This window comes from Budorcas taxicolor, chromosome 5 (assembly GCF_023091745.1).
Source record: "Budorcas taxicolor isolate Tak-1 chromosome 5, Takin1.1, whole genome shotgun sequence".
NCBI lineage: Eukaryota > Metazoa > Chordata > Mammalia > Artiodactyla > Bovidae > Budorcas > Budorcas taxicolor.
This window is the reverse complement of record NC_068914.1, coordinates 51,272,066-51,298,983: the sequence shown is the minus strand read 5'-3', so window position 1 is coordinate 51,298,983 and position 26,918 is coordinate 51,272,066. Positions and strand designations below refer to the sequence as shown.

Below are 26,918 nucleotides of genomic sequence, written 5' to 3'. Positions count from 1 at the left end.
AAACTTTCTCTAAAAAACATGGCCATAGAGGGAACCTACCTCAACATAATAAAGGCCATAAATGATAAACCCACAGCAAACATTTTCAATGGTAAAAAACTGAAAGCATTTCATCTAAGATAAGGAACAAAAGGGGTGCCCACTCTTGCCACTATTATCCAACATAGTTTTGGAAGTCCTAGCCATGGCCATCAGAAAAGAAAAGAAATAAAAGGAATCCAGACTGGAAAAGAAGTAAAACTCTCACTGTTTGCAGGTGATATGATACTCTATACAGAAAACCCTAAAGATGCTATCAGAAAACTGATAGAGCTAATATGCTCTCGTCAAGTCACATGATACAAAATCAATACACAGAGATCACTAGCATTCCTATACACTGACGACTAAAAATCAGAGAGATCAAGGAATCAATCCCATTTACCACTGCAACAACAACCACCACCACAACAAAAACCCAAGAATAAACCTACCTGATGAAAGAAATCAAAGACAACATAAACAGATGGAGAGAGAGTCCATGTTCCTGGGTTGAAAGAATCAATACTGTGAAAATGATTATACTACCAAAAGCAATCTACAGATTCAATGAGATCCCTATCAAATTACGAACGGCATTTTTCACAGAACTAGAACAAAAAATTTCACAGTTCGTATGGAAACACAAAAGACCCCAAATAGCCAAAGCAATCTTGTAAAAGAAGAACGGAGGTGGAGGAATCAGCTGTTCTGACTGCAGACTACACTACAAAGCTAGTCATCGAGACAGTATGGTACTGGCACAAAGACAGACATATAGACCAACGGAACAAAACAGAAAGCCCAGAGATAATCTATGCAACTATAGCCACCTTATCTTTGACAAAGGAGGCAAGAATATGCAATGGAGAAAACTATCTTCAGTGAGTGGCGATGGGAAAACTGGACAGCTACGTGTAAAAGAATGAAATCAGAGCACTCCCTAACAGCACACACACAGATAAACTCAAAATGGATGAAAGACCTAAATGTAAGACCAGAAACTATAAAACTCTTAGAGGAAAACATAGGCAGAACACGCGATGACATAAATCAAAGCAAGTGCCTCTATGACCCACCTCCTACAGTAATGGAAATAAGAACAAAAATAAACAAGTATAATCTAATTAAACTTAAAAGCTTTTGCACGGCAAAGGAAAGCATAAACAAGATGAAAAGAAAAAACCCCTCAGAATGGGAAAAAATAATAGCAACTGAAACAACTGACAAAGGATTAATTTCCAAAATATACAAGCAGCTCATGCAACTCAATACCAGAAAAGCAAACATTCCAATCAAACAGTGGGGAAAAGACCTAAACAGACATTTCTCCAAAGAAGAAATACAAATGGCTAATAAACATGTGAAAAGATGCACAACACTGCTCATTATTAGAGAAATGAAAATCAAAACTATAATGAGGTATCACCTATCAGTCAGAATGGCCATCATCAAAAAATCTGCAAACAATAAATGCTGGAGGGACTGTGGAGAAAAGGGAACCTTCTTGTACTGCCCGTGAAAATGTACACTGATATAGCCACTATGGAAGACAGTATGGTGTTTCTTTAAAAAAAACTAGGAATAAAACTACCATGAAAAGTGAAAGTGAAGTTGCTCAGTCGTGTCCGACTCTTTGTGACCCCATGGACCGCAGCCTACCAGGCTCCTCCCTCCATGGGATTCTCCAGGCAAGAGTACTGGAGTGGGTTGCCATTGCCTTCTCCAAAACTACCATATGACCCAACAATCCCATTACTGGGCATATACCCTGAGAAAACCGTAACTGAAAAAGACACATGCACCCCAATGTTCATTGCAGCACTATTTACAATAACTAGGACATGGAAGCAACCTAGTATGTCAGTCATACTGACAGATGACTGGATAAAGCAGCTGTGGTACATGTCTACAATGGAATATTACTCAGCCATAAAAGGAACACATTTGAGTCAGTGCTAATGAGGTGGATGAACTGAGAGTCTATTACATACAGTGAAGTCAGTCAGAAGGAGAAAAACAAATATCATACATTAATGCAGATATAGCGGATCTAGAAATGTTGTACTGATGAACCTACCTGCAGGGCAGCAATGGACACACAGAGAGGACAGACTTGTGGACCCAGGAGGGGAGGACAGCTCACCACCATATGTGAAATAGAGAGCCAGTGGGAATTTGCCGCATGGCTCAGGGAACTCAACGTGGTACTCTGTGACAATCTAGAGGGGCAGGACCAGGTGTGAGGTAGGATGGAGGTTCAAGAGGGAGGGGACATACGTATACCTATGGCTGATTCATGTTGATACATGGCAGAAACCAACACAATATTATAATTATCCTTCAATTAAAAACAAATAAATTTAAATAAATAAATACAATTCATATCTTAAAAAATGAAGTATTAGAATATTTTTCTAATATCCTGACTCAAGCTGTCTAATAGCTGGCTTATGTTTGTCTTTTTTTTCATATTTAGTTGCATTTCATTTGTTTTGTTACAGACCCTGTAGTCAGTCATGCCTAGACTTTCCAGACTGAAAACATTACATCTATGTATGATCTACAAAGTCAATGTATGATCAATGATCAAACTGGAATATCTGAAAGAGATGCAATTTTGAATTAGTGTCAATGCTTCATATTTCTGTTTTCTGAGTAAAGAAGAAATAAATATACTTTCTGGTTATAAAGCAAAATAAATCTTAAATACTGCTTAAAAACAAAATAAAACAATGAATATCCACTGTGTGTGCTACATCGCTCTGAACCACATCAAGCTGCTCCCATAGAACCCAGGGAGCAAGAGGGAGCTATGTAAGTAAGATGCTCATGCTATCTGCTGCACGATGAATAATAAAGGCCTTTGTCTCTACCAAAATCGTGCGTCTTCTGCTAGCATCCATGAAATAGTAATATGCTCTAGCTTTAATGTAGCGTGTAATTCTAGACTCAAAAGTAAAAATCTTGAGGCAATGAATACTACTTGCTATTGAAAACAGTATTTACTCACAATTATGTTTATTTTAGGAAAGTAAGTTGCTAGACTATGTATTGTAAGAAATTAATTTTACCCCCCTGAAGATATAATATACACAGACACTATAATTATTAACCCACTCCATAATTACTGACTTTATTCTGTAACCTCACTTGTCCATTAAGTGGTGAACAATCAAGGCAAGCAACAGGCAATATCAAGACTTTCTGTCTGCATTTCTCATTTTAGAGTTCCTTCTTTATTTTTACACAAGACAAATGTGACTTTTTGATCAGCAGAATAAGATCAAACATATCTCAACTGGAACACTTGAAGCAAAAACATAATCAAGTAATGCTTTAAAATTCTGAGAAAATTAAGTTCAATCTAGAAGTCTATGCTCAGCCAACCAACCAATAAGGGTTAAGGTCATAAGAGATAGTAACTTCAAAACATTTTCCTCCCAAGGACTCTCTTTCTCTCAGAAAGTTATCAGAAAGTTTCGTTATCTACTAAGAGCAGAGAGTAAACCAACAGATAGAAGCATCTGAGGTGCAGGAAACTGAGATGCACAATGGAGCAAAGGGATATCTCAGGATGCATGCAAAGGTGCGTCTCAAGACGACGGCTGCACGCAGCTCTCAGGAGCAAACAGTCTTTGCTAGAACAGAAAGATGGAGAAATTCAGAAATGATTTCATCCTTTCCACTCCACCAAAAAAAGGAGCCAATAAATTATGTGATACTGTTTGTACACACAGATGGTTTCTACAGTTCTATTTAAGAGTATGGAACAATCAGTTATGATATACAGAAAGTTAAACAAATGAGGGGGGAAAAGCAACTATTACTTCAGAAAAAAATAAAAATTCTACAAGAAAAAAAAATCACTGAACACTTCTGGGCTTATCAGTGAGAATTTACATATGCACAACAGTTTAAACTTTACACAGTAATTTAACTAAAACTGTAACAGCAGATAGATGAAGAAGTATTAGCAGTGAGGTGTTCTAGGACATCTGGCTATCCCCAAACGGAAAGTCAAAATAAAATAACTGATAAGCCAAGAAACAGCACAAAAGTTGGCAGTATTTACTAAAATCCATCCTCCTAAGTTTCCTTCTCATAAGAATTCTATAGATATATACAAACACAAGCAAAATGCTACCTGAAGAAGGTATTAATTACAACACTGTATGAAATAGTAAACACACTAAAATCAATCTAAATGTTCACCAACAGGTAAACCATTAAATAAAGCCCATACAATTGAACATGATGCAGCATTTTAGAGAGAATGATGTAGCTCTAGTTGTACTGACATGAAAATCTTCAAGAAACAAAAATTAAATGAAGAAAGCTGAAAAGCATTTGCCATCATTTTTGTAAAGATAACTTTCTATATTAAAGTAACAACATAAAAATATAAAATACAATAATGAAAGAAACATCTAAAGTATTGAAAATAGTTACCTCTGGGGTATAGAACTAAAGGGTAGGGAGGGGCTGCTGTTTTCATTGTAAGACTTTAAGTACTATTTAATTTTTTTAATTGCTTAACTAAGATCATGGCATCTGGTCCCATCACTTCATGGCAAATAGATGGGGAAACAGTGTCAGACTTTATTTTGGGGGGCTCCAAAATCCCTGCAGATGGTGATGCAGCCATGAAATTAAAAGACGCTTACTCCTTGGAAGGAAAGTTATGACGAACCTAGATAGTATATTAAAAAGCAGAGACATTACTTTGTCAACAAAGGTCCGTCTAGTCAAGGCTATGGTTTTTCCAGTGGTCATGTATGGATGTGAGAGTTGGACTATAAAGAAAGCTGAGCACCAAAAAATTGATGCTTTTGAACTGTGGTGTTGGAGAAGACTCTTGAGAGTCCCTTGGACTGCAAGGAGATCCAACCAGTCCATCCTAAAGGAGATCAGTCCTGGTGTTCATTGGAAGGACTGATGTTGAAGCTGAAACTCCAATACTTGGGCCACCTGATGGGAAAAGCTGACTCATTTGAAAAGACCCTGGTGCTGGGAGGGATTGGGGGCAGAAGAAAAGGACAACAGAGGATGAGATGGTTGGATGGCATCACCGACTCAATGCACATGGGTTTGGGTGGATTCTGGAAGTTGGTGATGGACAGGGAGGCCTGGTGTTGCTGCAGTTCATGGAGTCACAAAGAGTCGGACATGACTGAGTGACTGAACTGAACTGATTGTGATTAAAATAACAGTAATTTTTTAAAAATACAGAGCCTACAGAAGGCTAGGTAATTTGAACCAACTCAAAGAAAACTTTAAAAAGCTCAACAAAATATAAGAAATATTTCCTAAAAATAAAACCTAAGATTAAGAGCATTCACCTTCACCAGGAGATTAAGATTCAGGAGAAGGTTAAAACTGGGAAAAGTTAGAAAACTGCTTGGGCACCATCTGCCCTAGAGACAATTTGCTGAGGCAGGAGACTTGGCCCAGAGGCAACCTCAGCACACAAAGCAAAAGAAGGGTTGGGACCCCAAAAGCGTAACTGTAGAAGTAGTTAAGAACCAGAATTAAACCTTGCTCTAGCATAGTCGTCAGCCACCTAAGTGCTCCAGAAAATCTAAAGCCTTAAAGTTGGGCTTAATAAAAACAAACGGTATCTTCTCACCTTGAAGTGAAGTCGTTCAGTTGTGTCCGACTCTTTGCGACCCCATGGATAGCAGACTACCAGCCTTCTCAGTCCATGGGATTTTCCAGGCAAGAGTACTGGAGTGGGTTGCCATTTCCTTCTCCAGGGGATCTTCCCAACCCAGGGATCAAACCTGGGTCTCCCTCATTGGAGGCAGACACTTTATCCACTGAGCCACCAGGCCTCAAATTATTCCACAACTAAGTTTTCAAACATAATATCTAGTACACATTCAAAGATAAAACAGGCACACAAAAGAATAATACAACAGATACAGACCCACATGGGCTCCCAATGCTGTCTTCTCAGACAGATTATATATAACTATATTTTTAAGTATGTAAGACAAGATGGAAAATTTCAGCAACAAAAGAATCAAATAATACAAGCTAAAAGAAAATTAAAATTCTAGAACTAAAAAACAAAATTAGGCACTCACTGAATAGATTTAACAGCAGACAACACATAGAGCACAAAAGAACTGGAAGGTAAGTCAGAAGAAGTTTCCAGAACGAAGCAGAGAAAAAAGGATGCTGCACACAGAGGAGAGGTTAAGAGACACTGTATACGATGAAAAGGCCAGAGATACGTTTAACTGGGGTTCCAGGAAGAGACAAAAAGAGAATGGGGCAGAAGCAGTGTCTGAAGAAATGCATACATGCTAAGTCACATCAGTCATGTCCCAACTCCTCGTGACCCCATGGACTGTAGCCCACCAGGCTCCTCTGTCCATGGAATTCTCCAGGCAAGAACACCGGAGTGGGTTGCCATTTCCTCCTCCAGGGAATCTTCCCGACCCAGGGATCGAACCCGTGTCTTTTGTGTCTCTTGCACTTGCAAGTGGGTTCTTTACCACTAATGCCACCTGGGAAGCCCTGTTTGAAGAAATAATGACTGAGATTTTCCAGAACCGATGAAAACATCAATCCACAGAATCAAGAATTTCTTGCAATCTCAGAGTAAATAAAAGAAATCCACACTTAGAAATGTCATCACGAAATTGCAGAAAACCAGAAAGAAAAAAAAAACTTAAAAGCAGTCAGAAAAAAAAAAGCAAAGCCTTTAAAAGTGTAATACTTAGACTGATTTATCACTAGTGACAGAAGCCAGAAAACAGTGGAATGATGCTCTCAATGAGTAAACAACAAAAATAAAACAAAAATGGCCAATCTAAATTTCTATGCCATCTGAAAATATCCTTCACAAATGAAGATGAAATGAAAACATTTTCTAACGAACAATAACAGAATTTAGACATCAAGAGACCCCATGCAGGCAGAGGAAAAGTTAAAGGCTTAAGAAGGGGGAAAAGGGCAAGTAAGATGGAAACATGCTCTCCAGAAGAATGTGATTCGCGGAGTTCAACACTTTAATTACTACTTGCTTAATCTTTTTTTAGTACTCTAAGGGCAAATTCTTTTACTTGATATTAACATCCTATTTATCTCTAAACTCAGCATGTTGTACTTGAAAGGCACATCTGCAAGCAGTTCATTTCAGGTTCATGTCTCTATCTAAAGATCTTAGGCCCAAATTGCCAGAGACTATTAAGCCAGATATACTAAGACCTCGTTATCATTCTGACTCTTGCTTATCTAACTTATTATTACTGAATAAGCAGAAAAATAAGTAATAAAAATAATGTATACTGAGTATAAAAGGTATTCTTCATTTATGCTGATATGAAGTTAGGTTATTACCTACTATCTTTCTAACTCCTCATTCCTTTTCTCCACAGAATTCATATTTAGAATGTGAGCTACAGGGTAGACTGCCTCAGTTAGAAGTCCAGACACCAACCTTTAACACCCAAATGTCACTTGGTAGTATATTTAACCTCTTTATGCATCAGTTTCCAAATCATTAGGACAGTAGTAAAAATTGTTATTTTTCACATAGGTTATTTCAAGAATTAAGATCTAAAATACACATAGAAAAGCACTAAGCAAAATATCCATCACATAATAAACATTCAACATACATTAAAAACAATTTTTTCTCAAAAAAAAAAGTATACAGAAACTACATTTTAAAAGCTATGAATTTTAGAAATTATATATTTTATAATTATTCTCAATAATTTTGTAGTAACAACTAATTACTTAAAAATAAAGAAATACTTACTTGACTAAATCTATTCTGTTATTGATGGCAGCCCAATGAAGGAGTGTAACATTTTCTTTGTCTGGTTGCCTTACATCATAACCTGCTTCCACCAATTCTCGGCAGCGTTCATAAATTCCATATCTTAAAAAGAAGGAAAACGTGATTGTTAACACTATTTGACAAGAAATTTAAAGCCGAAAATAACATTTCTAGAAGAAACTGATGCTCCATTTTGATACCTGGAAACTAAAAAGGCTTTCTCAATATAAAGTGTTACTTTAGAAATATCAATATTCCAACAGCTTTTACTAACCCGTTTTATAATTTTAAATTTCTCTTCTCTAAGAATGCAATAACTCATCAAGTAGGAGAGAACAGGATACTATAAATAAAAATATCTATCAGTCATTTGTTTTTACTAACATCACCACTATTCCACAAAACACTGAAGGCAGCTTATTAAAAATACATACAATTATGTTAAAATATTGTCATAAAGAAGCGATAACAAAGAATTTATCATTGATTTAGAACAACATCAAAAAAAAGGATGTCTTACACCTGTAAGATACTTTATTTAGAAATTTAGCTTTGGTATTCCTAAAGGCAAATTTTAAAAAAGTGTGGAAGTGGGAAGTAGGGTGGGTGGGGAAGGGTCTTGTGAGTTTAAGTCAATGAGACATAAGAGAAAGTTTACTAGAAGAGCTTGAGAAAAGAAGTTAATTTAATAAAGAAGAAAGATGCATGCACAGAGCTTAACCTTTTCCTCTCTTTCTGTTTAGGTCACTTGTGTGACTGCATATATATTTCTCAAAATGTTACAACATGGAAATTTTTATGCATAAGCAAAAATCAAAGAATAATACAATAAATCACCAAGAATCCGTATGGAGTCTCAAAAACCATCAACTTTATCCAAAACAAAATACTGGATCCTTGGAAATATCCGACACAAAAACAAACTGAAATGAGCTTTGACCATATTAATCAGAATGGCCTCCAAAATGGGGAAGGCATACCACAGGGTGAGGCTGGGAGAAAGGTGACACAATAATGGAACATTTGCAGCAAATATTAAAACTACATTCACATCACAGTTAATAGAGAAAGAAATTGATCTTCACTAACATTTACCAGTCTTCATTGCTTTAATGCTCGCCTACCCTGGCTCCGTACTGCGTATGTACACACACACACACACACACACACACGCGCACGCGCGCACACAGTCAACCTAAGCCAACAGCAGGAGTTCCTCAATTCACAAGCGATGACAGGGGCACCTTCAGTTCTCTGTTCTTTTTCAGAAAACTGTTTACATGTGCCCAGTTAAGGGAACTATGACTGAGCAACTGAACACACACACACACACACACACACACACACACACACACACACAGGAATGTTCATGAGAATGATTTATAGTAATTTCAAGAGAAGTTTCCTTGGGGAGATAAAGAAAAAAGGATGCCGAGCAACCTGCAGCATTACAGCAAAATGTTAGCATCTGCTTAATCTGACAGTTATATTCTTCTCTATATTTATCTGGAGGATTAAAACATTTCAAAATTTAAATAAATGTTTTAAAAGGTAGAAATCATAGACTGCACACATAGAGGGTATTTGAGGAATAAAGAAAGGTGGTTTTTTTCTTAAGAGGAGAGATGCTGGCGTATATTTGCTGGTGGAAATCATGCATTAGAGGGAGAGGTTAATGACAAAGGAGAGAAGGAATATATTAATAGCAGCAAGGTTTGAAAGGAAGAGTTAATGCAGAGCAGTGTAACTGGCCTGGTGAATAGAGCCAGTAGGGAGTGCTTTGCTTTCTGACTGTGCGTGCCTGTGTGAGGCAGGGTGGCAGTGGACTGAGGACTTCAGGGAGTTTGCCTCTCCATGAAAGCAATGAAAAAACCGGCGCTATCAACGTTTGGGGCTTTTCCAAACAGTTCTTCTCACTGGTAAAGAATCCACCTGTAATGCGAGGGATGTGGGTTCAATCCCTGGGTCGGGAAGATCCCCTGGAGAAGGAGATGGCAACCCACTCCAGTATTTTGGCCTGAAAAACCCTGTGGACAGAGGAGCCTGGTGGGCTACCGTCTATGGCGTCACACGAGTCAGAAACGACTCAGCAACTAAACATCAAATTTTTCAGAATCTAGGGAATAAACAGTTAACAAGACTTTCAGCTACCGAAGGTATCTTTGGTCAAGAAAAACAGGAAGACTTTCAGGAAGAACAGAGGACTTTGTGGTATTTTAAAATACCATACTCCCACACTTCCCTGGCGGTCCAATGGTAAGAAACAGCCTGCCAATGCACGGGACAGGGGTTCAATCCCTGGTCTGGGAAGATCCCACGTGCTACAGGGCAACGACGCCCATGGCCCACAACTCGTGAAGCCTGCAGGCTCCAGTGCCTGCACTACACAGCAAGAGGCGCCACCATGATGAGAAGCCAGAGCACCCCAGCCAGAGGACCCCACTGTCACAGCCAGAGTGCACCCCCCACCTGTCACAGCTAGAGAGGACCCCCCACCTGCCACAGCCAGAGAGGACCCCACTGTCACAGCCAGAGAGGACCCCCCCACCTGTCACAGCTAGAGAGGACCCCCCACCTGCCACAGCCAGAGAGGACCCCACTGTCACAGCCAGAGAGGACCCCCACTGTCACAGCGAGAGAGGACCCCCCCCACGGTCACAGCTAGAGAGGACCCCCCACCTGTCACAGCTAGAGGACCCCCCCACGGTCACAGCTAGAGAGGACCCCACTGTCACAGCCAGAGAGGACCCCCACTGTCACAGCAAGACAGGACCCCCCCCCACCTGTCACAGCCAGAGAGGACCCCCACTGTCACAGCCAGAGAGGACCCCCCCCCCGTCACAGCCAGAGAGGACCCCCACTGTCACAGCCAGAGAGGACCCCCCACGGTCACAGCTAGAGAGGACCCCCCACGGTCACAGCTAGAGAGGACCCCACTGTCACAGCAAGACAGGACCCCACTGTCACAGCCAGAGGACCCCACTATCACAGCCAGAGAGGACCCCACTGTCACAGCCAGAGAGGAACCCCCCCCACCTGTCACAGCCAGAGAGGACCTCCCACCTGTCACAGCTAGAGAGGACCCCCCACGGTCACAGCTAGAGAGGACCCCCCATGGTCACAGCTAGAGAGGACCCCACTGTCACAGCTAGACAGGACCCCACTGTCACAGCCAGAGGACCCCACTATCACAGCCAGAGAGGACCCCACTGTCACAGCCAGAGAGGACCCCCCACGGTCACAGCCAGAGAGGACCCCACGGTCACAGCCAGAGAGGACCCCACTGTCACAGCCAGAGAGGACCCCCCCACCTGCCACAGCCAGAGAGGACCCCACGGTCACAGCCAGAGAGGACCCCCACTGTCACAGCTAGACAGGACCCCACTGTCACAGCCAGAGAGGACCCCCCACTGTCACAGCTAGAGAGGACCCCTCACTGTCGCAACCAGAGAGGACCCCTCACCTGCCACAGCTAGAGAGGACCCCCCACTGTCACAGCCAGAGGACACCCACTGTCACAGCCAGAGAGGACCCCCCCACTGTCACAACTAGAGAAAGCCCTCACCCAGCAACGAAGACCTGGCAAGGCTAGAAATAATAAATAAACAAAAATCTTTAAAAAATACCACAGTCCCATCCTCTGCTTCCAGCAACCTTGAAAAAAATGTTATATTCCTGGTACTGGTATCACAGTGAGCAGAACAGGAAAGGAGTTCTCACAAAGCCTCATTCCCAATGAGGAGTCATTACTTCAACTACATGGCGGTTCCTTGGAAAAGTCTACTTGAAAGGCTTATCAACTGGACCTCACCCAGAAACAGATGTCAAAGAAGAAGACAACTCCAACAAAAAACTTACTGTGTTGCCTTAACTATGTCCCATGTGCTATAATCGTCAATATGAGTTTTCCGTCCCAGGGGTTCACCATATCCATGGTTATAATGGCTCTGAGGTTTGATTTCCTGTTAAAGAAAAAAAAATTACACAGAAGAAATGAGAAAAGTACAGAAAATACTTCGGTATTTTACTACTGCTTCTGTGCTGTTTGAAGAATGTTCATAATTTAAAATATTAACTTTATGCTGAAGTCCATACTCTTCAGAGAAAAAGCATGTTCAAACAGATATACCCCTTACACAAACTCAAAATAAACAGCTGTAAGACTTTAAATTAGTGACAAATTAGTCACTGCAATTTATCTTTAGCTCCACAGAACTCTACTTCTTCATTAAATCAACTCTCACTTTCTCTGACCAATTTTTCTATTATTCCAGCATAACCTCTAGTTCTACATCAAAACTTTCATCACCTGCCAAATAAAAACTAAGGTCCTAAAAAAGGAAGCCAGGATATTATTTTATTAATCTCAGATATCGCCTTTTCTTATACTCCTTCATGCTGAGAGCTTGTTAAGCATCTAGCAGGTGAAGAAAGAAAAGTGGGAGTACTCAGTCACTTAGTCATGTCTGACTCTTTGTGACCCCACAGACTGTAGGCCATCAGGCTTCTCTGTCCATGGGATTTTCCAGGCAAGAATACTGGAGTGGGCTGCCATTTCCTCCTCCAGGGGCTCCTTCTGCTGCAGGGATTGAACCCTTGTCTCCTGCACCTCCTGCTTTGACAGGCAGATTCTTTACCACCACACCACCTATAAATTCACTTAAGCAATCCTAAAATGTCAACATCCTTAAAGAAACTAACTTTTAAATAAAAATTTAAACAGCCTTATAGAATATTATCAATATATCCATTTAAAGCTTATATACTATGTGCAGCTTTCTATTTAAAATACAAAATTTGCTATGCATAGTCAATTTCTTCAGTATATAGCACTAAGATCCAATTACTTCAATATGAAAACAGAAAAATTGAGCTCGTTTGGCTCTATCATCCATTCAAATCTCTATGATTCTGATATTTTTCTCTTATAGGTGCACACACATGCAAATGAAAAGATAAGGTATAACAAGATATTTGGAAAGAATTAAATCCTTAGAATAATTCATTTTTTCTTGGCCACTGAAATTTAGTAATACAAATTTAATGGTAGTTCATTGGAGGAAAAAAGGCTATTATCTTCAGCTCACTTTAGCCATTCAACTTGTGAAAAATTCCAAAACTGATTTGTCTGGGCCATACATTTAGAAGAGTATCAATAATATTACTGAATATTTTCAACAACAAAAAATTTAAAAGTTTCACAAAACTAAATTCTGCTTAACATAACCTTTCAACAAAGAAAGCTTAGTTCCTTAAGAAAATGCTATCACCAATATTAAAATACAACCATAACAATCACAAATACATATTTGCAGAAAAAGAAGATAGACATCAGTCTTAAGCCAAGATCCACAACAGACATACTACATACAGTTTATTAAGTGATTTTTTTTTTTTGAGAGATTGTTCTTGGACTCCATTAAAGTACAACTGGTTAAATGTGAACACAAGCAGGTACACGATGCTGGGTGTAAGCAACAGTCTGAATAACTGGTGGAGCTAACCAATACATGACTTAACCAGTTTAATTTTTTTTTAACCTTTTCTATTCAATTTCTCCACTGAATTCCAGTTCTCAACTTCTCGGTGCTCTATACCCAGTGACACAAGATAAGACAAAGACACTTCTCAGATCAGTAACACTGATTTTCCTTTTTTCTAAATATTTTTATATTATTCTCCCCTACCACAGGGAAAATAACTTTTTAAAATTCTGAATCTGACTGTTCTATAGGAGTGTAAGACATCTGAAGGAAAATAAAACCCGGCCATAGTTTACAAGCAGAACAGGACAATATATTCAACAAAACATGTACTGAAAGCCTGCAAGAAACAAAACCCTCTACAGTGTACTGGGACCCACAAGCCAGGACAGGGTAAGGCCAGTGCAAAGTTTAAGAGGGTGTCAAATATTCCATAATCAAAATCTTAAAAATCAGAATGAATTATCTTTTAAAAATCAAAAAAAGACTATCCAAACATCAAACTTTTAAATACAGACATCACTAGTAGTATTGCTCACTGCTGTTCCTTTGTACCAGGCTGCACTGCGGCTCTTTGATACTGTCCATGGGGTTCTGCTGTTAAACTGCTGTGTTCAAACTGGTCACCAAATCTGGAAAAATCAGCTGTGGCCACAGGACTGGAAAAGATCAGTTTTCATTCCAATCCCAAGGAAAGGAAATGCCAAACAACATTCAAACTACCATACAATTGCACTCATTGCACAAGCTAGCAAGGTTATGCTCAAAATCCTTCAAGCTAAACTTCAGCAGTATGTGAACCAAGAACATCAAGTTGTATCACAAGCCAGATGAATCACAAGCTGGAATCAAGACTTCCCAGGAGAAATATCAACAATCTCAGACAATACCACTCTAATGTCAGAAAGCAAAGAAGAACTAAAGAGCCTCCTGATGAGGGTGAAAGAAGAGTGAGAAAAAGCTGGCTTGAAGCTCAACATGCAAAAATCTAAGACCAAGCCATCCAGTCTCATCACTTCACGGCAAACAGATGGGGGAAAACTGGTAGCATTTTATTTTCTTGGGCTCCAAAATCACTGCACACGGTGACTGCAGCCTTGAAAAAGACGCTTGCTGCCTGGAAGGAAAGCTATGACAAACCTAGACAGCATATTAAAAAGCAGAGACATCACTTTGCCGACAGAGGTTGGTATAGTCAAAGCTATGATTTTTCCAGTAGTCATGTAGGGATATGAGTCTTGGACCATTACGGAGGCTGAGTGCCGAACTGATGCTTTCAAACTGCGGTGCTGGAAAAGACTCTTGAGAGTCCCTTGGACTGCAAGGAGATAGAACCAGTCAATCCTAAAGGAAATCAACCCTGAATATTCATTGGAAGGACTGTTGCTGAAGCTCCAATACTTTGGCCACTTGATATGAAGAGCCAACTCACTGGAAAACCCCCTGACGCTGGGAAAGATTGAAGGCAAAAGGAAAAGGGGGTGGCAGTGGATACGATGGGTTAGATAGCATCACCAACTGAATGGACATGAATCTGAGCAAACTCGGAGATAGTGGAGGACAGAGGAGCCTGGCGTGCGTTACAGTTCACTGTTCAGTCGCTAAGTTGTGTCGCTTACGGTCGCTTAAGGTCACAGAGGGGGACACAACTTAGCGCCTGAGCAGCAACCAACCACTGTGGCTTGGATCAGCATCGCCAAGCAAGATGCACATACCCAGCAAGGTCTGATGCTCTCCAGGCCTCTACAAACCAGAGTGGAAGGACAAAGGAGATGAGACGCAAAGGCAGAGAGTAGAAGCAAGAGCTAAGCTAAGACCTAAAGACAGACAACACAAGGACCAAAAAGTAATAATATAACTTTAAAACCTATGTACACATAAAACTCTGCTAGGGCAAACTGCTGTTCTTTCTCTTACTAAGGACAAACATGTTCTTTTACAGGCAAATAACAAATATTCATTAAATAAAATAAATATCTTTTAAGGCTTACTACTGTAATACTTTCATGTGATTTTAATTTCATTTTTATAAAAACCCCAGAGACCTGTTATTATATATGATTAAACTGTATTCTCAGTTTATCTTCTATCCATTTTATCCCACTGACAGTGCCAAATGTGATATTCTAATATACCAGAAATCAGACTTTTTTCCAGTAACATTTAAAAGTTAAACCTGTAACCAGTATTTGTTTTATCATAGTTATCTGATTTTTATTTAATTTCCTACTTTTTAGTAAAGGAAATAAGATTTTTTCAAAGATGGTTTTACATATATCCCTAGAGTAATTCTTAAGAGGTAGAGCTACTCCCACTAAAGAGGTAGAAGAAAGGGTGTTTAACCAACTCTCCAACCTGTTTTACTTAAAAGAAAGAGTAATAATATAGAATTTAAATTATTTTTCTCATTTTAAATCACACTGGAAACTGATTCATTTCTGGAACTAGTACCCTGCCAATCTGACATGACAACGTTCTCTATCAAGATAAACACCACTATCACTAGGTCTAGGAGCAACAGCTGTGATTTTTAAACTTTAAAAATATAAAATAAAAAATAATATGCTAATGTAAACAAATATCACCTACAAATGTATCAGTTCAGTTCAGTCGTTCAGTTGTGTCTGACTCTTTGCAACCCCGTAAATTGCAGCATGCCAGGCCTCCCTGTCCATCACCAACTCCCGGAGTTCACTCAGACTCATGTCCATCGAGTCAGTGATGCCATCCAGCCATCTCATCCTCTGTCATCCCCTTCTCCTCCTGTCCCCAATCCCTCCCAGCATCACAGTCTTTTCCAATGAGTCAACTCTTCACATGAGGTGCCCAAAGTACCGGAGCTTCAGCTTTAGCATCATTCCTTCCAGAGAACCCCCAGGGCTCATCTCCTTCAGAACGGACTGGTTGGATCTCCTTGCAGTCCAAGGGACTCTCAAGAGTCTTCTCCAACACCACAGTTCAAAAGCATCAATTCTTCGGCGCTCAGCCTTCTTCACAGTACAACTCTCACATCCATACATGACCACAGGAAAAACCATAGCCTTGACTAGACGGACCTTTGTTGGCAAAGTAATATCTCTGCTTTTCAATATTCTATCTAGGTTGGTCATAACTTTTCTTCCAAGGAGTAAGTGTCTTTTAATTTCATGGCTGCAGTCACCATCTGTAGTGATTTTCAAGCCCAAAAACATAAAGTCTGATACTGTTTCCACTGTTTCCCCATCTATTTCCCATGAAGTGATGGGACCAGATGCCATGATCTTCGTTTTCTGAATGTTGAGCTTTAAGCCAACTTTTTCACTCTCCCCTTTCACTTTCATCAAGAGGCTTTTTAGTTCCCCTTCACTTTCTGCCATAAGGGTGGTGTCATCTGTACATCTGAGGTTACTGATATTTCTCCTGGCAATCTTGATTATAAATGTATAGATAATATTAATTTTTAATTATAAATGTTATTATATATCAGATAAATTTTCAACATACAGATATTTAATAACACTTTAGAATCTTACAATTTTTCCTTGATTTGAATGAAAACCAAGAAGGAATTTAATTGGTTTCTCTGCCAAGGAAAGTAGTACTGATTTCAGAATACACATGCGGGTCATCGCAGCTTTTGAGAACACACTTATTCCACTAGAAGCATCACAGTATAACAAAAAAGTCCTTGACTGGGAGACTGCTGAACTGAAAGTCTGCCACTCTCCTATCTAGGCTGCAACCCAGCAAGGCAATTAACTACGGCAGGACTCAGGTCCCTTATTAGCAGAAACAGGAAGTGAGTAAGATGAGCCCAGAGTTTCACCGAGGGCCCTCAAGGACCACACCAGGGCACCCAAGAGCGCGATGGGTTCAGCTCCACTCAGCTCACTTCCTTCTTAAACAAAGCACTTTATTATTTAGCCTCTTTAGATATACGGGAATTTACATAGTATGTCTTTAATAAAAAAAGATTCAGTTGCTTTTAAAAAAACTTAAAAACTAGATCAGAAGTCCTCCAAGATCCCTTCTAAGGCTAACACACAATGAAATTATTTTACATATTGGAATAAAGCAATTACAGACACTAAAAAGAGTCTTAAAGGTACCTAAATTGACAGACAAAGGTTTTTTATAGTCCTAGGATTGCTGAATAGAACTGGCAGGAGAGAAAGCATCTCCAAACCTTGCTGCTGAAATAGCTGACAGGAAGAAGAACTGTGACAAGCTCAGCTGCCATACACTGCTGCTAGGAGAAATCAGTAGGATTAAAACCCAAACTCACACGCAGGCACAGGCAGACACCAGCTTGCACATCAAGATGACAGGACGCCACGTGTGCATGCTCAGCTGTGTCTGACTCTTTGCAACCCCATGGATTATAATCCACCAGGCGCCTCTGTCCGTGGGATTATCCAGGCAAGAATAGGGGAATGGGTTGTCATTTCCTTCTCCAAGGGATCTTCCTGACCCAGGGAATGAACCGGAGTATCCTGCAGTGGCAAGTGAATTCTTTACCACTGAGCCACATGGGAAGCCCCAATAGGCTCCATCTGTTCAGTTCAGTCGCTCAGTCGTGTCCGACTCTTTGCGACCCCATGGACTGCAGCACGCCAGGCTTCCCTGTCCATCACCAATTCCCAGAGTTTACTCAAATTCATGTCCATTGAGTCGGTGGTACCATCCAACCATCTCATCCTCTGTCATCCCCTTTTCCTCCTGCCTTCTATCTTCCCCAGGATCAGGGTCTTTTCCAAGGAGTCAGTTCTACACATCAGGTGGCCAAAGTATTGGAGTTTCAGCTTCAACATCAGTCCTTCCAATGAATATCCAGGACTGATTTCCTTTAGGATTGACTGGCTGGATCTCCTTGCTGTCCAAGGGACTCTCAAGAGTCTTCTCCAACACCACAGTTCAAAAGTATCAATTCTTCAGTGCTCAGATTTCTTTACAGTCCAACTCTCACATCCATATATGACTACTGGAAAAACCATAGCTTTGACTAGATGGACCTTTGTTGGCAAAGTAATGTCTCTGCTTTTTAATATGCTGTCTAGGTTGGTCATAGCTTTTCTTCCAAGGAGCAAGCATCTTTTAATTTCATGCCTGCAGTCACCATCTGCAGTGATTTTGGAGCCCCAAAAATAATGCCTGTCACTGTTTCCATTGTTTCCCCATCTATCTGCCATGAAGTGATGGGACCAGATGCCATGATATTAGTTTTCTGAATGTTGAGTTTTAAGCCAGCTTTTTCACTCTCCTCTTTCACTTTCATCAAGAGGCTCTTTAGTTCTTCTTCACTTTCTGCCGTAAGGGTGGTGTCATCTGCATATCTGAGGTTATTGATATTTCTCCCAGCAATCTTGATTTCAGCTTGTACTTCTTCCAGCTCAGCATTTCTCGTGATATACTCTGCATATAAGTTAAATAAGCATGGTGACAATACACAGCCTTGATGTACTCCTTTCCCAATCTGGAACAAGTCTGTTGTTCCACGTTCAATTCTTCATTGTCAATGAAAGAGTCCAAAATGCAGAAATTGGACGCAATCTCAAAAACAACAGAATGATCTCTGTTCGTTTCCAAGGCAAACCATTCAATATCACAGCAATCCAAGCCTATGCCCCGACCAGTAATGCTGAAGGAGCTGAAACTGAACAGTTCTATGAAGACGTACAAGATCTTCTAGAAATAACTCCCCCAAAAGATGTCCTTTTCATTATAGGGGACTGGAATGCAAAAGTAGGAAGTCAAGAGACATCTGGAGTAACAGGCAAATTTGGCCTCGGAGTATAAAACAAAGCAGGTCAAAGGCTAACTGAGTTTTGCCGAGAGAATGCACTGGTCATAGCAAACACCCTCTTCCAACAACACAAAAGAAGACGCTACACATGGACATCACCAGATGGTCAACACCAAAATCAGACTGATTATATTCTTTGCAGCCAAAGATGGAGAAGCTCTATACAGTCAGCAAAAACAAGACCGGGAGCTGACTGTGGCTCAGATCATGAACTCCTTATTGCCAAATTCAGACTCAAACTGAAGAAAGTAGGGAAAACCACCAGACTATTCAGATACGACCTAAATCAAATCCCTTATGATTATACAATGGAAGTGACAAACAGATTCAAGGGATCAGATCTGATAGAGTGCCTGAAGAACTATGGATGGAGGTTCGTGACACTGTACAACAGACTCCATAATAAGTGTTTATCCACATGCCTGGGTGGATAGCTAACAAACGAATTACAGAGTGTGCACAATCTAGTTAACTTTTAAAAAATGCTAGACCTATTAAAGTCATTTAAAAGAAAGATGGAGGCAGCACTGACCAAAGAATCCTCTATGGCACAGTACTTTATCACCCCCCAAATACAGATGTTTTTATAAGTGCTCTATAAGAAAAGGTGCTCCCAGAACTGGTTCAATGGTAGAGTGTATCTGAAAGAACGAACATGCAAAGAGTAAGTTCAGGAATGCTCAGAAAGAACAGTAAGGGCAGGGACTTGTCCTATCATTAATTACAATAGATCAGAAAGCAAGCCAGTGAAAACTAAGAGTGCTGCAGTAACAGGGCAGTGGAGAAAGCTTGAAGAATGAGAACTGGGATCAAGAAGGAAAGGCATGTTATTCAGCAAATGGCTGTGCATGCATGCTCAGTCATGTCCAACTCTTTGTGATCCCATTAGGCTCCTCTGTTCACGGAATTTTCTGGGCAAGAATACTGGATTGGGTTGCTATTTCCTTCTCAAGGGGATCTTCCCAACCCAGGGGCCGAACCCATGTCTCTCGTGTCTTCTGCAACGGCAGGCAGATTCTTCACTACTGCGCCACCTGGGATCCCCTAGAACACCTGACTGAGTAAATGGTATAAGCGGACAAACCAGCCACCTAGGATTTTTAAAAAAGAAATTCAACAAGCTCCAACACAAAACGGTGATGTCTGTAACAGGAAAACGCCAACAAATACAGCCAAGGATATAGTCTGTTTAATGGCAGATGATGCTGAAACTTGTCTGAAAAGGCAATGCCACACAAAGCAGAATTCAGAGCAGCATGCTCCCAGGGGGAAGCTTCCCAGGTCAGCAACATATTCCCTGAGAACACACAGGGAGATGGCTACACCACTCTCCGAGTGAGAGAAGCACGCACCCTCCTGTTCTCAGGGCGTCTCTGTGCCCTTCTGGACGCTCCCATCCTGGACGCACGACCATGTGTTTGCTGCTTACCAGGTCCAAGCAATAACTTGTTCAAAAGAGCTCTAGGACTTTCCTGAGTGATCAATGCAAGACCAGGGGAGCTGCAGACCAACTTCCCAGGCTTCCTAGATAAGTGGCGATCAGGCCTCAGGACCAGGCCTCAGTCTGCCTAAGGAGTCCTCCTCTAAGATTTCCATCTCATTCCTCACATTAGACAACTTCCAATCGGATTAAAGATTTAAATGTAAGAATATCCGTAATAATCGTTCTAATGTTTAAAAAAAAAAAAGCTCTGAGAAAAGCATGAGTAACAACACATTTGAAAAATGGGCAAAGAATACGAAGATAATTCAAAGAGGGCAAAACACAATGGCAAATACAGTATGAGAAGACACTATAATTCTCAATTACTATCAATGTATTTCCAAACTAAGAGGGAGAAAGAAAGAGAGAGAACTGGAGCAGAGAATCAATTCAATGAACTCCCACGGCACATATATGTTACCTACAAGACACGTGTTCCCTGCCTGCCTTTGGGGCACTAACTCATATACACGGGTGCATTAGGAAACCAGCAGGGCCTCACCATATGCGTATGTCAGGGCTTCACTGCACGCTGATGAGCTGCACTGTGCAAATGTCTGCTGTCAGGTGTCACTGTAACAGGGTGAACTGAATCAAGAAGCCAACTGTATTTAATTATATAATCTGGAGCTGCTCAAATTTAATTCTATAAGATGTATAGAACAATACCGAGGGTTACTGACAAGAAGCACCAAGGAAAGAACATCTCTAGGCATAATTGACTTATTTTTAACTCCTAACCAAAACTGATGAGCCAAATGTGAGACCTTCTTAGAACCTAGGTAGTGATGAATGAAATTCTAGGAGTATCATAAGGATTTTTTTTAAAAGAATAAACAATGAAAGGACAGCACAAGCATAAAACATACAAACAAGTGAACAGTGAAGGATTAAGAAAAGTAATAGCCACCACAAAATTATAAAATAACTTTCTTTTTAAAATATATCTAATTAACAGTACCACTCAAGACAGAATTTCTCACTCATCCATTTGATGCACCCTCTTTAAGGGAAGACTGGACAAAAATGATTTGGTAGTACAATGAAAAGAGCTCACATCAATTCTTCAGTTAGAGGCCTCTTACATAGTGTGATCCGCTGTGGCCCCTGACCCCCGGTTAAGAGAAAACGACTTTCACTTTTGAAAACAGACCAACTTGAGGCATAAGTTCTCTTCACGCTGCAGAACCACCACTGTCTCAAACTTGCTTTGCTTGCTTCCAACAGATTTTACACGAGGAGAATATTTATCAGCTTCTATAAAAAGTTGATTTTCACTTCATTTCCTTCTAGCATTAATCTATATTTAAATACATGTATATAACAAAATACATAAATCTGCATTTTTTTCCTTCCACAGACATTTGATAAACAAATGCCTATATGTGTATTTTTCTCCCTCTCTTAAAAAAAATAATTTTAGTTTTAGGATTTTTATTTAGGATAGTTTAAGATTTACAAAACCAATGAAGAGTCCCCATATTTCTTCCACACACCCAGTTTCCACTATTACTAACACCTAACATTACTATGGTACAGTTGTTCTAATTCAATCAACATTACCATTAATTGAGGTCCATATTTTATTCAGATTGTTTAATTTTTAGGCAATGTCCTTTTTCTGTTCCAGGATTCCGTCTAGGGTGTCACATTAAAGTTGTCACGGCTCCCTAGGCTGTTCCTGGGTATGACAATTTCTCAAACTTTACTTATTCTTGATGACCTTGATGAGTATGTGTTTTGTTTCAGGGCTTTCCTCATAGCTCAGCTGGTAAAGAATCCGCCTACAATGCAGGAGACCCTGGTTCAATTCCTGGGTCAAGAAAATCTGCTGGGGAAGGGATATGCTACCTGTTCCAGTATTCTTGGGCTTTCCTTGTTGGCTCAGCTGGTAAAGAATCACCTGCAATGTGGGAGACCTGGGTTCAATCCCTGGGATGGGAACATCCCCTGGAGAAGGTAAAAAGGCTACCCACTCCAGTATTCTGGCCTTGAGAATTCCATAGACTGTATAATCCATGGGGTCGCAAAGAGTCAGACACAACTGAGCAACTTTGACTTTCTTTCACTTTCATGTGTTTTTAAAATGTGTTAGCTTTTAATGCAGAGACGGCAATGGCACCCCACTCCAGTACTCTTGCCTGGAAAATCCCATGGACGGAGGAGCCTGGTGGGCTGCAGTCCATGGGGTCATGAAGAGTTGGACACGACTGAGCGACTTCACTTTCACTTTTCACTTCCATGCATTGGAGAAGGAAATGGCAACCCACTCCAGTGTTCTTGCCTGGAGAACCCCAGGGACGGGGGAGCCTGGTAGGCTGCTGTCTATGGGGTCACAAAGAGTCAGACACGACTGAAGCGACTTAGCAGCAGCAGCTTTTAATATAACCTAATTTTGTAAATTTCCTTCAATAGAGCTATATAATCTTTATTTGCCCAAATATTTATATATCTTTATGTCGTCTGTAATCGCAGTATTCATTTATTTTATACTCTTCCCTTTACATTTTCTCTTAGAATGACTACTATTAAAAAGACAAGATATAACAAATGTCGGAGACGATGTGACAAAAGGAGACCCTTGCACACTGCTGGTGGGACTGTAAACTGAAACAATCACTTGTGGAAAATAGTATGGAGATTCCTCAAAAACTTAAGACTGGAATTACCATGTGACTACACTATACTTAGACTGACCGGGTTAATTTTGGAGGAATCTGATGGGTAAGAAATTGTATCTTGTTTTCATCTGCATCTCCCTGAAGCAAACTGAAAAACAATTTATCTAGAATATCGATCCTGCTGAAAAGTCACCAAGTCAAACACTGGATGTAGCAATATAGATTTCCTGTTACTTTGACAAGGTAGGGGCACACACCAGACCACAACTGATTAAGGAGAAGATGGAAGGAAAGAGGGACAGCAAGTACAGGCAAATCTTTGGAGTTTTGATACAAGGAACAGCAAAGAAGTAGGGCAGTAGGCAGAAAAGAAGTGGAATCAAAGGAAAACACAGTTTGGGTTTTCAGATTTTTTTTAGGATGGGTGAAATGACTGCTAGTAGAAATGATCTGGTAGAGTCAAAAACTGATGAGGTAGAAGTAGGAATAGAGAACTGCTAGAGAGACGCCGTAAGTGGGCATGAGAGGACAGAAACTATCATAAACAAACATACGCAGTACTTCTGTACTAAAAAACACAGAACACTGATGAAAGAAATCAAAGAAGATCTAAATAAATAGGCAGACGTACCATATTTATGGACTGGAAGACTAAAAACGGTTAAGATGTCAATTTCCCCCACACAGAGAGATAAATTTAAGGCAAGTCCTATCAAAATCCCAGCAAGATGTTCTGTATGTATATATAACACTATTCTATTAATAAAACTTATATGCAGGGCTTCCCAGGTGGGAGTCTCTGAGTTGGGAAGATTCCCTGGAGGAGGAAATAGCAACCCACTCCGGTATTCCTGCCAGGAAAATCCCATGGACAGAGGAGCCTGGCGGGCTACAGTCTATGGGGTCGCAGCGAGTCGGACACAACTGAGTGCATACACAAAATTTATATGGAAAGGCAACTAAAACAGCTAAAATAATTTCAAAAATTAAAAAAGGAATTGTACAAAGAAGCAGCCTGTTCAAGACCTAGTACATAGCTCCAACAATCAAGACTGTGTAGTACTGGGTGAGAGGTAGATACATAGATCAATGAAATAGAATCCAGAACCCAGAAATGAAAACATACAAATATGCTCTCCTGATTTCTGACAATAACATAAAAGCAATTCAATGGAAGGATGATAAACTTTTCAATAAATGGTGCTAGAGCAGCTGGACATTTATGGGGCGGGTGGGGGGGGTAATGTTCAACCTAATTTTCACATTTCATACAAAAAAAACCCTCAAAATTGATCCTGAACTTAAAACATAAATGTTACAAGTAAAACCATAAACTGAACAAGAAAAAGAAAAAAACAAAACTCTTGGATCTATTGCTAGGCAAAGAGAACTTAAACTTAACATCAAAAGCACAATCCATAAAAGGAAAAATTTATAAACTGAAATTAATCAGAATTTAAATATATATATATGGTCTCAGTGAGTCTTCCCTGGTGGCTCAGATGGTAAAGCATCTGCCTGCGATGCGGAAGACCTGGGTTTGATCCCTGGGTTGGGAAGATCCCCTAGAGAAGGAAACGGCAACCCACTCCAGTACTCTTGCCTGCAAAATCCCATGGACGGAGGAGCCTCATAGGCTACAGTCCATGAGGTCGCAAAGAGTCGGACACGACTGAGCAACTTCACTTTCACTTTCACTTCATGGTCTCAGAAAGACCCAGTTATGAGAACGAATAGACAAGCTACCCTGGTGGTTCAGATGGTAAAGAATTTGCCTGCAATGCAGGAGACCCGGGTTCAATCCCTGGGTCAGGAAGATCCCCTGGAAAAGGGAATGGCAACCCACTCCAGTATTCTTGCCTGGAGAATCCCTCGTGGGCTACAGTCCATGGGGTCACAAAGAGTCGGACACAACTGAGTGACTTCCACTTTCAAGTTTAATCAAACTTTCACAAACAAGCTACAGGCTGAGAGAAAATGTTTGCAAACCATAACAAAAGACTAGGGCCTAGGATATTAAAAACAAAAAACAAACTTCTCAAAACTCAACAGTAAAACAATTTTTAAAAAACTGGAAAAGGACACTGTTATGGCTGAACTGTGTCCCCCCAAATCCATCTGCGGAAGCCCGAACTGGTCAAGTTAAAATGACGTCATCAAGGCGGGCCCTAATCCAGCGTGACTGGCGTCCTGTCAGTCGCTCAGTCGCACCCGACTCTGCGACACCGTGAACTGTAGGCTCCTCTGTCCATGATCCCATGGACATGCCAGGCTCCGCTGCCCATGAGACTCTCCAGGGAGGATACTGGAATAGGTATTTCCTGCTCCAGGGAGAAAATCTGGACATGCCGACACCAGAGAGACGTATACACTCAGAAACAGACACGTGGAGGACACAGCAAGAGGGCTGCCATCTGCTAAGCAGAGTGACACCTCAGAAGAAACCACACCTGCCAACCTTGTTCTTGGATTCCTTGCTTCCAGAACTAAATAAATGAGAAAATAAATTTCCATTATTTAAGACATTTCATATGTGATATTTTGTCATGGTGGCTCTAGCAAACTCACACCAAGAAATACTTAACCCAGGAAGATACAGATGGCAAATAAGCACATTGAAAACAAAGTCAGCATCATTAGCTGTTAGGGAAATGTAAATTAACAACATAATGACTTACCATCACATACCTATTAAAATGGGCTAAAATTAAAAAGTGACCACACCAAATGCTGGAAAGGAGGCAGAGAGATCAGATTACTCATACACCACTGAGTTGGTTGGAATGTAAAACGTACAGCCACTCCAGAAAACAGTCTGACAGTTTCTTAAAAATTTCAACATACAACTATCATATGGCCCAGTAACAGTACTCTTGCGTATTTATCCTAGGGAAATTAAAAACTTACGTTTACACAGGATCTTTACACAAATACTTAAAGCAGCTTTATTTAGAACCCCAAACTGGAAACAATGCGGATGTATATCCACATCCTACCCAGTAAGAAGGAATGAACTACTGATACATGCTAAAACCTGGATGAATCTCCAAACTGTTATGCTAAATGAAAAAAGCCAGTCTCACAGGGATACACACATGATTTCATTTAAAAAACATTCTTTACATTACAAAATTATAGAAATGGGAGAATAGGTTGGTGTATACAAAGGCAATATGAAAGATCTTTCTGGTGATAAAAATATCCTGTAACTTCACTGATTCAATATCAATTTCTCGGATGCGGTATTATAATTTTGCAAGGTGTTACCATTTGAAAAACCTAGATAAAAGGGTACACAGAATCTCTCTGCATTTTTTCTTGCAACGACATGTGAATCTATAATTATGTCCATATAAAAATTTTTTAGTTCAAAGAAAATCATTAACTTAAAATGTTTAAAATGTGTAATTTATAAATACAATATGCCTCAATAAAAATAGCTATGTGATTAAAAAAAAAGCTTTAAAGGATATAAATTAAAACAAAAACTATACAGACCAGTGTTGTCCCATAGAACTTTCTGCAATTACTGATACATTCTATATTTCTGTGCTATCTATAATAGTAGTCACTAGCCACACATGGCTAATAAAACACTGAAAATGTGACTAATATAACTGAAAAACTCAAATTTTTATTTTACTCATTTTAATCAGTTTAAATAGCCACAGGCCATTGGTGGCTGCCAGACTGGATAAGGCAGATCTAGACATTTTATAATGGGAAAGGTCATTAT

The 26,918-nt window shown here is 40.1% G+C and overlaps 1 protein-coding gene across 1 annotated transcript in view; it reads right to left on the bottom strand.

Annotated features, from left to right (window-relative positions):
* Positions 1-26,918, bottom strand: part of ZDHHC17 (zinc finger DHHC-type palmitoyltransferase 17) — a 97,416-nt gene that overhangs the window by 59,673 nt on the left and 10,825 nt on the right. The window contains exons 2-3 of the mRNA XM_052640132.1: positions 11,672-11,775; positions 7,793-7,915 (exon numbers count right to left, since the gene is read on the bottom strand). Of these exons, the coding sequence (XP_052496092.1) occupies positions 7,793-7,915; positions 11,672-11,775 (227 nt within the window). The remainder of the gene's footprint in view (positions 1-7,792; positions 7,916-11,671; positions 11,776-26,918) is intronic.